The sequence below is a fragment of the Desmodus rotundus genome, chromosome 4 (assembly GCF_022682495.2).
Source record: "Desmodus rotundus isolate HL8 chromosome 4, HLdesRot8A.1, whole genome shotgun sequence".
Classification (NCBI taxonomy): Eukaryota; Metazoa; Chordata; class Mammalia; order Chiroptera; family Phyllostomidae; genus Desmodus; species Desmodus rotundus.
In genome coordinates this window covers 24,618,999-24,631,122 of record NC_071390.1, presented here as the reverse complement: position 1 = coordinate 24,631,122, position 12,124 = coordinate 24,618,999, and the positions used below count along the sequence as shown (strand labels likewise).

Sequence of the window (12,124 nt, the reverse complement as noted above, 5' to 3'; positions counted from 1 at the left end):
CCAGCGGCCCCCCAACTCACCTTCTTCATCACAGGATGGGCCTGCCTCCCACACACCTCGAAGAAGACACACAGAAGCTGCAACACGGAGCTCCAGGCCGCATGGAATTTGTACGTCAGTCCCTCCTCCACTGCCCTGCCAAGGGAGCAGGCTGTCAGGGCCACAGCCACACCCCAGCCCCAACCAGGAAGTTAATGCTGCCACCATGAGCTACAGACCACCAGCCGGCCACTAAGGGCAGGGCCCCAGGAAAGGCCAAGGGGAGAGAACTAGCATTTCTGGGGTGCCCACACTGCTCCCCATACTAAGAGTTTAATTTATGTAATCCTGGCACTTAAACTTATGTGAGGTAGGTTATTTGTTCAATCTTCAGATGGTGAAACTCAGAGATAAAATAATCTGCCAGGGTTACCTGCTTTGTCACTGTCCCATGCTCTATTGGTCTGACCCCAAGTGGGACGGCAGGGTAAGAACAGGGAGTCTAAGCAGAACAGGGAGGCTGCACTAGGGATGGCTGGCCCAGCTGCCAACCCCATCCAGCATGTGCACACCCTGGTCCGCTCCATCTCCCAAAATCTAGCCCCCTGGAGACTTTAAGCAAGAATGGCCAATGGGGGTCAGTATGGGGAAAAGGATGGGCTAGGGGTGGTGCAGCTCTATTCCTGTTTTCCTGAAACTTCATTGCAGATGTGTCCACAGGAAATGGGCCCGTTTCCTCACAAGGCGTAGTACTGAAAGCACCACACCTTGGAGCTGAGCAGCGACCCAGCAGAGATACCAAGGTTCCTGGCCCCTTTCTTGGGACCACTTGGTATGCCTGGTGCTCCAAGGCTCCACACTGCCCACCAGGAGGGTGAGGGCGGTCAGTTGCCGAGTTTGTGAATGGCTCCTCTCGGAGGTGTGGAAAGCACGTCAGCATATGATGAAGAGCGGCCTCGGCTTGTCCATTTATAAAAGGGGTCAATGCCTATCTCCTAGAACCTGGACTCCTAGTAGTCCTGAGCGTCTCACTACTGAGTGCCTCACTACGTACCAAGTCCTGTTCTGAGCACTTCACACATAGTTTCCTCATTTAATCCTTATTGTGTTAGTGCCTTCAAAAAAAAAAGATTTTAGATTTATTTATTTATTTTTAAAGCGGGGAAGGAAGGGACAAAGAGAGGGACAGAAACATCAGTGGGTGTTTGCCTCTCATGTGCCCCCTGCTGGGGACCTGGCCCGCAACCCAGGCATGTGCCCTGACTGGGAATCAAACTGGCAACCCTTTGGTTCTCAGGCCGGTGCTCAATCCACTGAGCCACACCAGCCAGGGCTGTGTTAGTCCCTTTTAACTGATGATGACCCTGAGCTATTGAGGTAGAGGACCGTGCCCCAGGTGACTGGTCTGACAGTCCGCACTCAGGAGCACCACACTCTGGCATCTGGCACATGGCACATGGCCGGTGCTCGAATCACAGCAGCTGCTCTGGCACTGTGGGCATGGCCCAGAGGAAGTGACAAGCGGAGACTTCTCACTATGAGGAACCTTCTACAAGGTACACATTATACCTTCTTATCTCAGACGTTGTTCTCACCTGAACATCTTGGCGACACACTGGGCAGGGCCTGAAGCTGAGGAGGTCACAGAGCCGATGTCAGCCATGTGAGGAGCAACACATTCCTTCAGGATCTCCTGCAAAAAGAGGCCACAGCTATCTGGACCTAAGGCAGCCCCCCGTGCCACTCAGCCCGCCTAGGTGCCTGCTCCCTGAAGCTTTTAGGAAGCCTACTCTACTCAAGAACCTCCTCCCAGGACGCAGCTGGAGGCAGCTGGCAGGACCTCTTATGCTCTCTGCTCCTCCCGCTAAAGCTGGGGCTCAGGGTGAGGGGATGCAGTACCTGGAGACTCTGGGTGGCAGCTGTCACCACCTGTGAGTGGGGGGAGAGGAGGCAGGTCGTCGCAGTTCCAAAGAAGCGAGGGAGGTGGCCCAGGCCCAGGTCCCGCTGCAGCCTATCAAGACAAAAAACTTCTGTGGGGCCTGCCTGGGGGACCTAGATGGCCCATGTCCAGCACCAGTCACTTATCTGGGGAGCTCTACAGGGCCCTTCCTGTGGACAATTAAAAAAAAAAAAAGTGCTGTCACTCAGGTAATAACAACAGCTGGTGGTAACAACAAAACAGGTCCTCAGGGTACAAAATTAAAGTCTTCCTTACCACACCTTTCTCCCAGCTGACCCTCAGATGCACTTCCCAGGGGAATATCAAGGTTAAGTTTCTCTAGTGCTCTTCCAGTTTTTATACATATACAGACATATAAAATAATAACAACTGCTAACATTTATATAACATCACTTCTCAAGTACTAATGTAACATGCATTAATTTAAACCTTGCAAAAAAAACAAAACCCTTCAAAACAAACAAAAAAACTGAAACCTTGCAAAAACTGAGATTAAGTCTTATTACAATTCCCCTATCATAGATGAGGAAACTAAGACACAGAGAAGTCAAGTAACTTGCCCAAGGCCACCCAGCTAGTGGAGGGAGGGGTGAGCATTCATACCCGGAGTGGACAAATAATCACACCGCCCTTGCTGTTATGCACCTTGCTTCTCCTCAGTCCATCTTGGAGGTCTTTCCACATCAGCATGCACACACTTACTTCAGTTATTTCTAATGGCTGCCTACTATTTCACTGTTTCCATTTAACCAGCCCCCTCCTGCGGCACAGTTAGATTGACTCTAGGGTTTTTTTGCCATTACCCACGGTGCTACAACATCATCCTGGGACATCCACCCGACACAACTTTGGAGTCCGTCGGTAGGCTAAATCCTGAGAAGTGGAGGACAAGGCTATTTTGCCATTTTCCAGCACCTCCAGGAGACAGGTGGTTTGGGTGCAGGAAAGGCATGGGCCTGGCAGACTTGGCCGTGCCCCTTAGCCTCATGACTAGCTGGCTCACAGTGCTTCAGCTTCTGGGTTATGAAATGGGCTGAGACCATTCTCACGGGGCAGAGGTAATCGTGGTGACATAAAGAAGCACAGAATCCAGCCTGGTGCACGGGGGAGAGCAGGCCAACGGGGACCCTTCAGTGGAAGGGAGGATAACCATAGCAGGGTGGAGCCTCAGGGGCCTTAGAGGGCCTCCCTCCAGGCAAAATGCAAGTCGCCAGTAGATGCACCTATTTTCTTCTCAGCCTTACTTGGGAAGAGTGGAATTATCAAGAGGCTACTGCTATTAAATGGCCAAGTTCAACTGTGAGTGTTATCATGGAAACACAAAGCAGAAACTGGGTTTGCAGGATGATCCCAGAGGAGGGGACCAGTAACCCAGGTCAGGAGTGGGATAGACCTGCAGCAAGTGGATGACATCCTCTGAGAAGGAAACCAACTGCACAGGATGACAGCCAGGGGTGACAACATTAGGACGACACTTAGGCCCCACCTGAGGGGGCAATACTCTTGGCCCATCCTCGAAGCTACCTGGTCAGCGCTCTGGGAGGAAAGGCATCAGCCCTGGCTAACACAGGCTGTGCTACCCGGCCCTGTGCCTCATGAAAACAGGAGGTGGTCTGCAGGACACTCAACGTGGAACTGCCGCCACCCCCAGAAAGCTGAACCCCTCTCCAGCTTCCAGATGTCTTCCCTCCCATCTGCACTGCAGGGCAGGTAGCCTCCCTGGAGGCCCTGGGACGCCCCTCCACCTCACCTTACCTGACCAGGTTGATGTGTGCTTTCTCCATGACCTTGAGCCAGGCCAGCAGGGGCTGTAAGTCATTCTCACTGGGAACGTAGTCGTACAAGGCCTAGAGACGAGACAAGAAATAAGCAGGTGTCTGAGCAAGTGCGTTCAGCAGCAGCCCAGTGACAATGACCCCTACCATCCTAGGCACCAGCCGGTCCCAGTGGCAGGCCTACACAAGCAGCCCTGGAACTCAGAGCCCCCTTGCCTGGCCTTCCCAGCTCCATGAAGCCCCTCCAGTTCTGCTTCTAGAGAAGAAAAGTCTCTAGGAGCAGTCGAGTGTAACGGATCACACAACCCATTGTGAACCTGACAAAAGCCACAGAGCTGTTCTCCAGAAAAAGGCACATGAGCACATACACACAGTTTGCAAATAATTTGGGGGAGTTTCTGCACCTTTCCCCAAGTCCATTCACAGATGCCTGAGACTGAGAACCCCTGCTCAAAACACCATGAGACCATGCTGAAACCATTTGTTAAGAGTCAACTCCTCCAGCTCCTGTGGGTGCTGATGTGGTTTTGGTGGCCAGTCTCCTGCAGTGGGGCAGCCCACCTCAGCCCATTCAACCCCACTCCACAGACAAGCAGCAGGACCACCCCACCTCCCCCCACCAGAGCCCTGCCCCTCCCCACACCAGGCCTCACCGTGATAATCTGGGCATTGAGCTCTGCAGGCAGGGTACTGGGGCCAGGCTTGGCATGGAAGAGGCTGTGAAAGGCCTGCATGGCACAGGCTGTCACCAGCTGGAAAGGACATATAGGCTTAGCGGGCAACCCGCAAAGCCCCAGGCTCCTCAACCTCCCACTCCAGCCAGTGGGTGGGGGGAAGACCCAGGCCCCTGGAACTCAGGCACGCTCCCCACACCTGGACACTCAGAGCACTGTCACTTTCAGAAACCTTGGCAGCCAGAAAAAAATGTACATGATTTAAACAGAGACAATCAAGAAACAGGAACAGGACGTTTTTAACGCCAAGGGCTAAAAGGTCAAAGAGCAGGCTATAAATGGCTTGCATGCTATAGTTCCAGCTGTACTTCGTGTTTTTATGTATGTTAGTTTATCCAAGGAGAAAACGTGTGAAGGGATACATGGCAAGTTGGTGCACTGGGTATCTTAGGAAATGAGACTTGGAGAGAAATAGAAGACTTGTATTTTTTACAGTACATGTTTCTGAATGGCTCTTTCCTTTTGAACAAGGATCATGCAATTTTTATAGTAAACACTTTAAAACGTTTGTATGAACAGACACTACAAACGTGTGGTGGTGAACACACTGCAACATATGGATGATGTTACAGAACTGCACACCTGCCACCTACGTAACTTTATAAACCAAGGTCACCCCGACAACTTCAGTAACAAAAGATGGGAAAAAAAAAAAAAAACACCACAAGGGAATATATAAAAAGTAACAGAATTGAGCAAGGGTGGCAGAAATGTAGATCACTCTTCACTTTTATGTGCCGTAAGGTCACCGCACAGACGTCAGTTAGTTAGGAAAAAGGACAAATAACTGTGACTGTGGTAGAGCAGAGCCCGAGGCAGGGAGAGGACCGGTGCTTCACCAGCCCCACCATGGTTCCGCCCCCACCCTGCCCTGTCCTCTGAGAGGGCGGCTCGCAGCCGAACCAGCACCTGCAGGGCAGCCCAGCCTGGCTGACACCGGGGACAGATGGCATCCTTGGCTGTAGCTAAGAGCAGGGTCAGGGCAGGGAGACGCTCAGGACCTACTCTGGCCTGACCAGGGAGTTCCCCAAAGCCAGCACCACGGGCCTGGGGTCTGCAGCTATACCCCCACCACCACTGTGTGCCCCAGCCTGCCGGCTCTAGAGCCTGAGCTCACCACATGGCTCAAGGTCATGACCCTGAGGAGAGTCTCACTGCAGCTCTTCACCAGGCCTTCCGGGAAGCAGGGCAGCAGGTCCTTCAGCAGTGTCAGCATGTGCAGTGTGGTGGTGGCCTCCTTGGAGCCTGGCAGACAAAGGGGAGCCGAGACTCCAGCCCACGCTCTGCAGGGGGCCCTGTCTTCCCCCACCAGCCCTCGCCCACCCTGCCCTCAGCCTGGCCCCCACCTCCAGACTTCTCAATCTCCTGGATGCAGAACTTGGCCGTGGAAATGGCAGCAGGGTGATGGGCAGGAGCCCTCTCACCAAACATGAATTCACTGCCCTTGATGACTGAGCACACTCCATGCTGGGCAGCTTTCCGGATCTGAGGGGCAGAGAAAGGGTCGGGGCTGGGTCAGCATTCAACCAGCAGCTGGGATGGTCGGCACAGCGGCCCACCAACAAGCAGTGACCATATACCTCCCACATGTCTGCTGCTATCTATGCATTGGGCTTCAAGCGTACACGCCTGAGCTATACATGTGTATAGAGTGTACAGGAGTGAGACAAACCCCGGCTCCAATTCCTGTCGTCCTCCTAACTCATCCAACGGTCCTAGGCAAGCCGGACGGCTTCATCTCTGAGCTTCCATGTGCTCACCTTTACAACAGGCATCCGTTCACTCAATCAGCAGCAGCACACAGTGCCCACTTAGCCAGCACGGTGGCAGTGACCACGGCAAACAACTCATGTGCTACAAACAGATGTCCACCAGAAGGTGACAGTATTTTGTAGACAACAGTGAGGCTATTTTTTTATACGACAGTCATAAAGTGTACCTCTGGTAAAGTGACATTTCAGCAGAGACCTGAAGGAAGTGAGGGGAAGACCACGTGGATACCCAGGGAAGCAGGCACGAGCCATCTGGGATGGCACTGCTCAACACAGACAGCGATCACTGTGACTGTAGGTTCTATGACCTGCTCCCCTGCCCTGACTTTCGGGAGGAGTTACGGCCAACCACCACTTGCTGAGCACGTGCCACGAGCAGTTCCCACGCCGGGCCTGTGAGGAACACCTGAGTCTCCCCGCACCCACAGCAAGGCTAGTATTATTATCCCTCTTCTATGGCTGGGAAACCGAGGCCCAGAGAGTAAGTAGCTTGCTCAAGGTCAGAGCGCAAGCTGTGAGTCCATTATCCAACTCAGGCCTGTGTGACTCCAAAGCGCTCTCTGGCCTCCCGCAACCCTCCTGCCACTGTAACTAACATGTCACTACCTGGTGAGGCAGCAGGGACTCAGAGAGCCTGACAGGGAATGACTCTCCTGTAGGAGGAGCTGCCCTCGCCTTCTGGAGCCTTCTCAGAGGGAAGAAACAGAACCTCAGGGCAAGAGTCCAGGACTCCAGGCAAGCTGCCCATCCTCCTCAGACTGGCAAGGCCAGCCGCACCCTGCCTCCTGGAGTGGCAGGTCCCTTCCCATACTCTGGTGGCCCGGCAGCCTCACCTTGGGCTTGGCGTGCACGGTGAAGCTCAGCAGCCCGTGGTACACCTGCAGGGTCACGGGGTAGCCCCAGGCCTCCAGGTCCTGCTTCCGTAGAAGGGTGGCCAGGCACGAGAGAACCTTGAAGAGAGTCAGAGTGTCTCAGTTCCACCCTCTTCAACCAGGTGGGGAAAAAGCCCAGCTTCTCACTGACTCCAGGAAATCCCAAAGGGGTCCCTCTGAGAGTCCAGAGGAGAAACTGAGAACCACCTACTAACCCATCGGAGGGCAGAGGTGGAGCCACTGCTGGCCTGGGCTGACATGATGTCCATGAAGGCTTTGGAGGTATCTGAGAACTTCTTAATAAGCACAGGGCTGGGCACGCTGTGGGGAGAGAACAGAGAAAGTCAGACCTCCAGAGGGGCCTCCGAGATCAGCCGGTACAGCCCCAGCCCTGGTCTGAAGGAGGAAGCTGGACAGAGAGAGGCAGTGCTGGCCTGTCAACTCAGCAAGTTAGCAACAGTCAGGACAAGAACTCACCCTTCCTAACACCCAGTACAGTGAGCACTCTGTGGCACCTGAGCTCCCTGCCTCCCTTGCCGTCTCCACTACCCAGTCCCTGTGCTACCCACAAGATGGGCCCTTATAAACTCAGGCCAATCCTCTCCCTGCCTTCCCCCTGCAGGTCCCCAGACAACCTGGTGCCAACATTCCACCCCATCCCTCCCGCCCCACAGACTGCACCAGGGCTGCCCCCTTCCCAGGTCCCAGCACTCACACTCCATCTACAACCTCCCAAGCCACCCCCATCCCGTTGCAGAATTCCACCCAATACTCCACTCTCTTTTCGTTCTTTTAACAACTCCCTAAAGCTGTTCCTCCCGTCCACACTCCCCTCTCCTCTCCACAAAGAGCCTTGGGGTTCAGACAGAAGCCAGGACTCACCGCTTCAGGACAAGGTTCAGCAGGTAAGCCACAGCAGCCAGAGACTCCGGGGACTCCACCGCTTCCAGTGTCGTCATCTGAGGGCCAAATCACAGAGTGGGAACCGGAAATGTGCCATGCTGAGCAAACCGGGTGCTGGGGGGCACCATGTGCCCAGCAGAATGATTATGACCAAGAAGGTGTCAAAGGTTCAAATCCCAGCATTGCCACTGTTTGTCTTTGGGCCAGTAACTTAACCTTTCTGTGACTCAGTTTCCTCCTTTGTAAAATAGGGATAATAGTACTTCCCTATAAGTTGTTGTGAGATTTAATTGAATTAATATATATGAATCAATTAGAATATTGTCTGGCACATGATAAAAACCCTGCATTGCCATATAACTTAGCTCATTATTCTAGAGCAGAGACCGGCAAGCTCTTTCTATAAAGGGCTAGATAATATTTTAGGCTTTGCAGGTTATCGATGGTGTCTGTTGCATATTCTTCTTTGCGTGTTTTAACAATCCTTTCAAAATAAAAAAACCACTTTGAGCTCACAGGCTATATAAAAACAGACCATGGGTGAGGTTATGCCTTTGGGCAGTAGCTTGCTAACCCCATTCTACACCAGTGGTTCTCACACTTTTACACCCGTAACAATTACTGAGGATTCCCCAAAGAGGTTTTGTTTATGTAGCTTATGCCTATTGATATTTACCATAATAAAATTAAAACAAAATTTTAAAACACAAGAATACACAAGCACAATTCTATTAACTGTCAAAATAATGTCATCAGACATCACATAACTCTGGAAAACTCCATGGTACACTCATGAGAGAGAGAGTGAAAGAGAAAAATGATGTTCTAGTATTATTTTGGACAAAATTTTGATCTGGCCAACTCTCCAGAAGGGTCTGGGGGACCCAGACCACACTTTGATCTATGAAGCTTTAGTCATCTTCATATATCAAGGGGATTAAATCCAGAGTAGTGGATTTCTGTTTTACAAGAATAATGCAGCAAATACCACCTGTCTCACCAAGCCACCGGAGAATGACTGAAGTACTTCCATGTGTTCGGGGCAGCCATTCACTCCCCACATGCTGGGGCGACCCGTCCTCTCTCCGGCATAACCTGCTGCTCTGCACCCCCACCCCCACCGAGTCACACCCACTCACCAGTGCTGCGAAGTACTCAGTCTCAGTCTCCTTCCCTCCCTGGGAGCGAATCACCTCCGTGACAGCAGCCAGAACAGCACAGATCTGCACGTGAAGAAGGCACCTGACAAATATTTCAGATCTAACCCCACCCAATAGTAGCTTCTTTTCCTTGCTCCTTCACAAATTAATCTTCTGGAAGCCCAGAGACTGACAAGAGGAGCAGCATTCAGAGCCAGGGGTACAGACCACTGGGGCAAGGACACAGGAAGCTCAGAACATGTTTGCTGAAATTCCACACTTAGGATGCTCTTACAGAAATACCTCCACAAATGTGCAAGCACTTATGTACAAGTGTGTTCACCGCAGCAACAAATTAGAACAACTAAGCAGCTACCAACAGGGCTTTAATATTATACTATTATTATTTAATAAATAATGATAGATTCAAATACTATGTAACTATTGAAAACAATTAGGAACAACTATGTATATTAACACAGAAATACTGTTCAGTGGGGGGAAAAGTTGCAGAACACTATATATAAAATGTTATCAAGCTTCAGTAAACCTACGCAAAATGCAGATAAAAATACAAAAAAGTCCAGAACAGTAATGCTGACAAGAGATTACTGTGCATCTGAACTGTGGCGAGTGTGACTAAGGAACCGAATCTTTAATTTTAAAATTGTAATCAATTAAATGTAAAAAGAAATACCTGATCCAGTTATTGGAAAACACAGATTTAGAACAACTTGGGTATATGAGTCTATTTTTGCAACTGTAAGTTTTATGAACTCTAAATACAAATCAAGTATTTCTAATAAAGATAATGCATCCAAAGGGAGACGTTAAGACTAAGATACACGCTAGATTTTGAGGAGTTAGTATGGTAAAAATAATGCAAACATCTCATTATTGTTTATATTGATTATGTAGTGAAATGATATTTTGGATATATTGGGTAAAGTAAAATATATTATTAAGACTAGGTACAGGTGAAGAGAAAAATGTTTGGAAAATATTTCTACTGTGAAGGACTTTACACTTGAGCAGGGGCGATGCTGTTAGAAAAAGCAGGAAGTGGGACCTGCCCTAGGAGAAGTTTAAGTCGGGGACACAAAGGGCAGGAGAGGTGACCCATCATCCAGAAATACCAGCTGCTGTCACCAGACAGCAAGTAAATAAAAAGCATAAGCCTGTCCCCTCTTCACTATCCCATGCCCTCCTGACCCTCCCTGATACCTCCTTGTGGGCAGCCGAGTTGGACTCCCAGAAGCGCTGCACTTTGCTGAAGGTGACATTAGTGCAGTCGGAGAGGCCGCTTAGGAAGGTGGCCGAGGACTTCTCCGTGAGAGCCGGCACCTCCTCTTCTTCCATGGCCGCCTCCCCAGCTTCACTTTTGCCCAGGCGAAGGGACCCCGACTGCAGCTCATTATGCAACTTCAGCGCATCAACTGTCAGGTCGCTCTTTCCTGCAAACCGGAGGCACAAGGTAAGACCCTCACTCCTACCCCTTGGCCAAGAGAAAAAGAACCACCTCTCGAAAACGAACCGGTGGAGCCCAGGCCCCCAACCTGAGAGGCTGAATTCTGAACGCAGTCTTCCTCATCAGGCTACTGTACGCCTAGAACTTAGAAAACCCTCCAAGTAAAATTTCTGCTTCCCTGTCCTGATGGAACAAACGCCGGTGGGAATCGGCTGGGGGCTGTCCTCAAGGGGCACGTTAAATAAATGAAGGCAAAAGCGCTTTGAAAAGAGCCGCCAGGTTAAGTACACAGCCAAGAGTCCAGACAAGTCATTTCCCTACTGTGGACTCAGTTTCCGCATCTGTTAAATGGGGCGGGTGGGGCTTTACAGCAGGCACCAGATCCGACGACAGTCTAAGAGATGAAAGGTCCAATGCCTGGGTCAGATAGGCCCAGACTCATCCAGACCCAGGCCTGCCCAGACCCAGGCGCCGGCCGTGCCCAATTCTCGACCCTACTACCTGAGGGCCGGCTGAAGAAGCGGCTGCGGGCGGCCTGGCGGTGGCGGCAGATGGCGGGGTTGCTGTCGCTGCTATGACCTTTCTTCCAGCGTTTCAACTTGGCAGAGACACCGGAGGGCAACTTCCCGGAGCGACCCATGCCGATTAAGCTTGAAGGACCGGCTACAGGGGACGCAGAAACACGCGCAGAACCCACGTGGGTTCGTGGGCCGCTTCACTTCCTCTTCCTGTGAGGCCACTTCCGGATTTGCGTCAGTTACCGTGGCAAAACAGTCAACATCCGGTTTTACGTTCCCTCAAGGCTCCAAGATGACTGAGGGGCTCTTGGAGATCAGTTGCTCCGTAGGAAGGTGTATTCCTAGGGAGACCCTCGGCTCTTACTCGAGGGTTGAACCGGAGTGTTGAGCTAGAGGTCCCCCCCAACAAAAAACACGGAGAAGTCCCCCACAAACCTGGCATGCGGGATGGGAAAGCTTACTGTGCCTGCTCCAGAAGCAGAAATCCCCGCCAGAGGCAGGAGCCTCCGCCACAAGTAGGAGGTTCGGGGTGAGTATTTAAATTAAGCCCGGGCAGCTATTCACTCAGTCGGTCACGCGGGTTGAAAGGATGCAGTTTGGATTAAGAGGTTGAGAACACTGGGGCGCGGAAGATGGTGATGCCGGAAATTGCAGAACCTGCCTAGCCAAGCACGGATTACTGGGAGAAGCGGGGAATGCTGAGCTGAGACGGAGGGCATGTTAAGCCGCGGGCTTCTGGGTTTTCGTGTGTTTGTTTGTGTGTGTGTTTGTTTTTTTCTGAAAGACGGTACCTTTAATTGGCATATTCTGAAACCGGCATGATTTGGCAAAAGGGAGGCAGGGGCGTGTGTGCGTTCGTGTTTTAAAGGGAGTGGGACTTAATGGCAGAATTCTGCCATTATTTTAAACTTGTATAACTTTTAAATAAATTCCTTTCCTTTTCACTAAACTCTGGCATTGGGAGTCATGTTTCTTGGCAGTGGGCAATCGGGCCCCCACATCTG

At 51.4% G+C, this 12,124-nt stretch overlaps 1 protein-coding gene across 1 annotated transcript in view; it reads right to left on the bottom strand.

The window, feature by feature from the left end:
- RRP12 (ribosomal RNA processing 12 homolog) overlaps positions 1-11,331 on the bottom strand; it is a 28,026-nt gene extending 16,695 nt beyond the window's left edge. Inside the window, exons 1-13 of the mRNA XM_024563194.3 lie at positions 11,104-11,331; positions 10,359-10,588; positions 9,135-9,218; positions 7,975-8,051; positions 7,308-7,413; positions 7,054-7,170; positions 5,795-5,933; positions 5,566-5,693; positions 4,368-4,466; positions 3,695-3,786; positions 1,879-1,990; positions 1,575-1,672; positions 21-135 (exon numbers count right to left, since the gene is read on the bottom strand). Coding sequence (XP_024418962.2) covers positions 21-135; positions 1,575-1,672; positions 1,879-1,990; positions 3,695-3,786; positions 4,368-4,466; positions 5,566-5,693; positions 5,795-5,933; positions 7,054-7,170; positions 7,308-7,413; positions 7,975-8,051; positions 9,135-9,218; positions 10,359-10,588; positions 11,104-11,242 — 1,536 coding nt within the window. The 5' untranslated portion in view covers positions 11,243-11,331. The remainder of the gene's footprint in view (positions 1-20; positions 136-1,574; positions 1,673-1,878; positions 1,991-3,694; positions 3,787-4,367; positions 4,467-5,565; positions 5,694-5,794; positions 5,934-7,053; positions 7,171-7,307; positions 7,414-7,974; positions 8,052-9,134; positions 9,219-10,358; positions 10,589-11,103) is intronic.
- Positions 11,332-12,124: the final 793 nt, after the last annotated feature.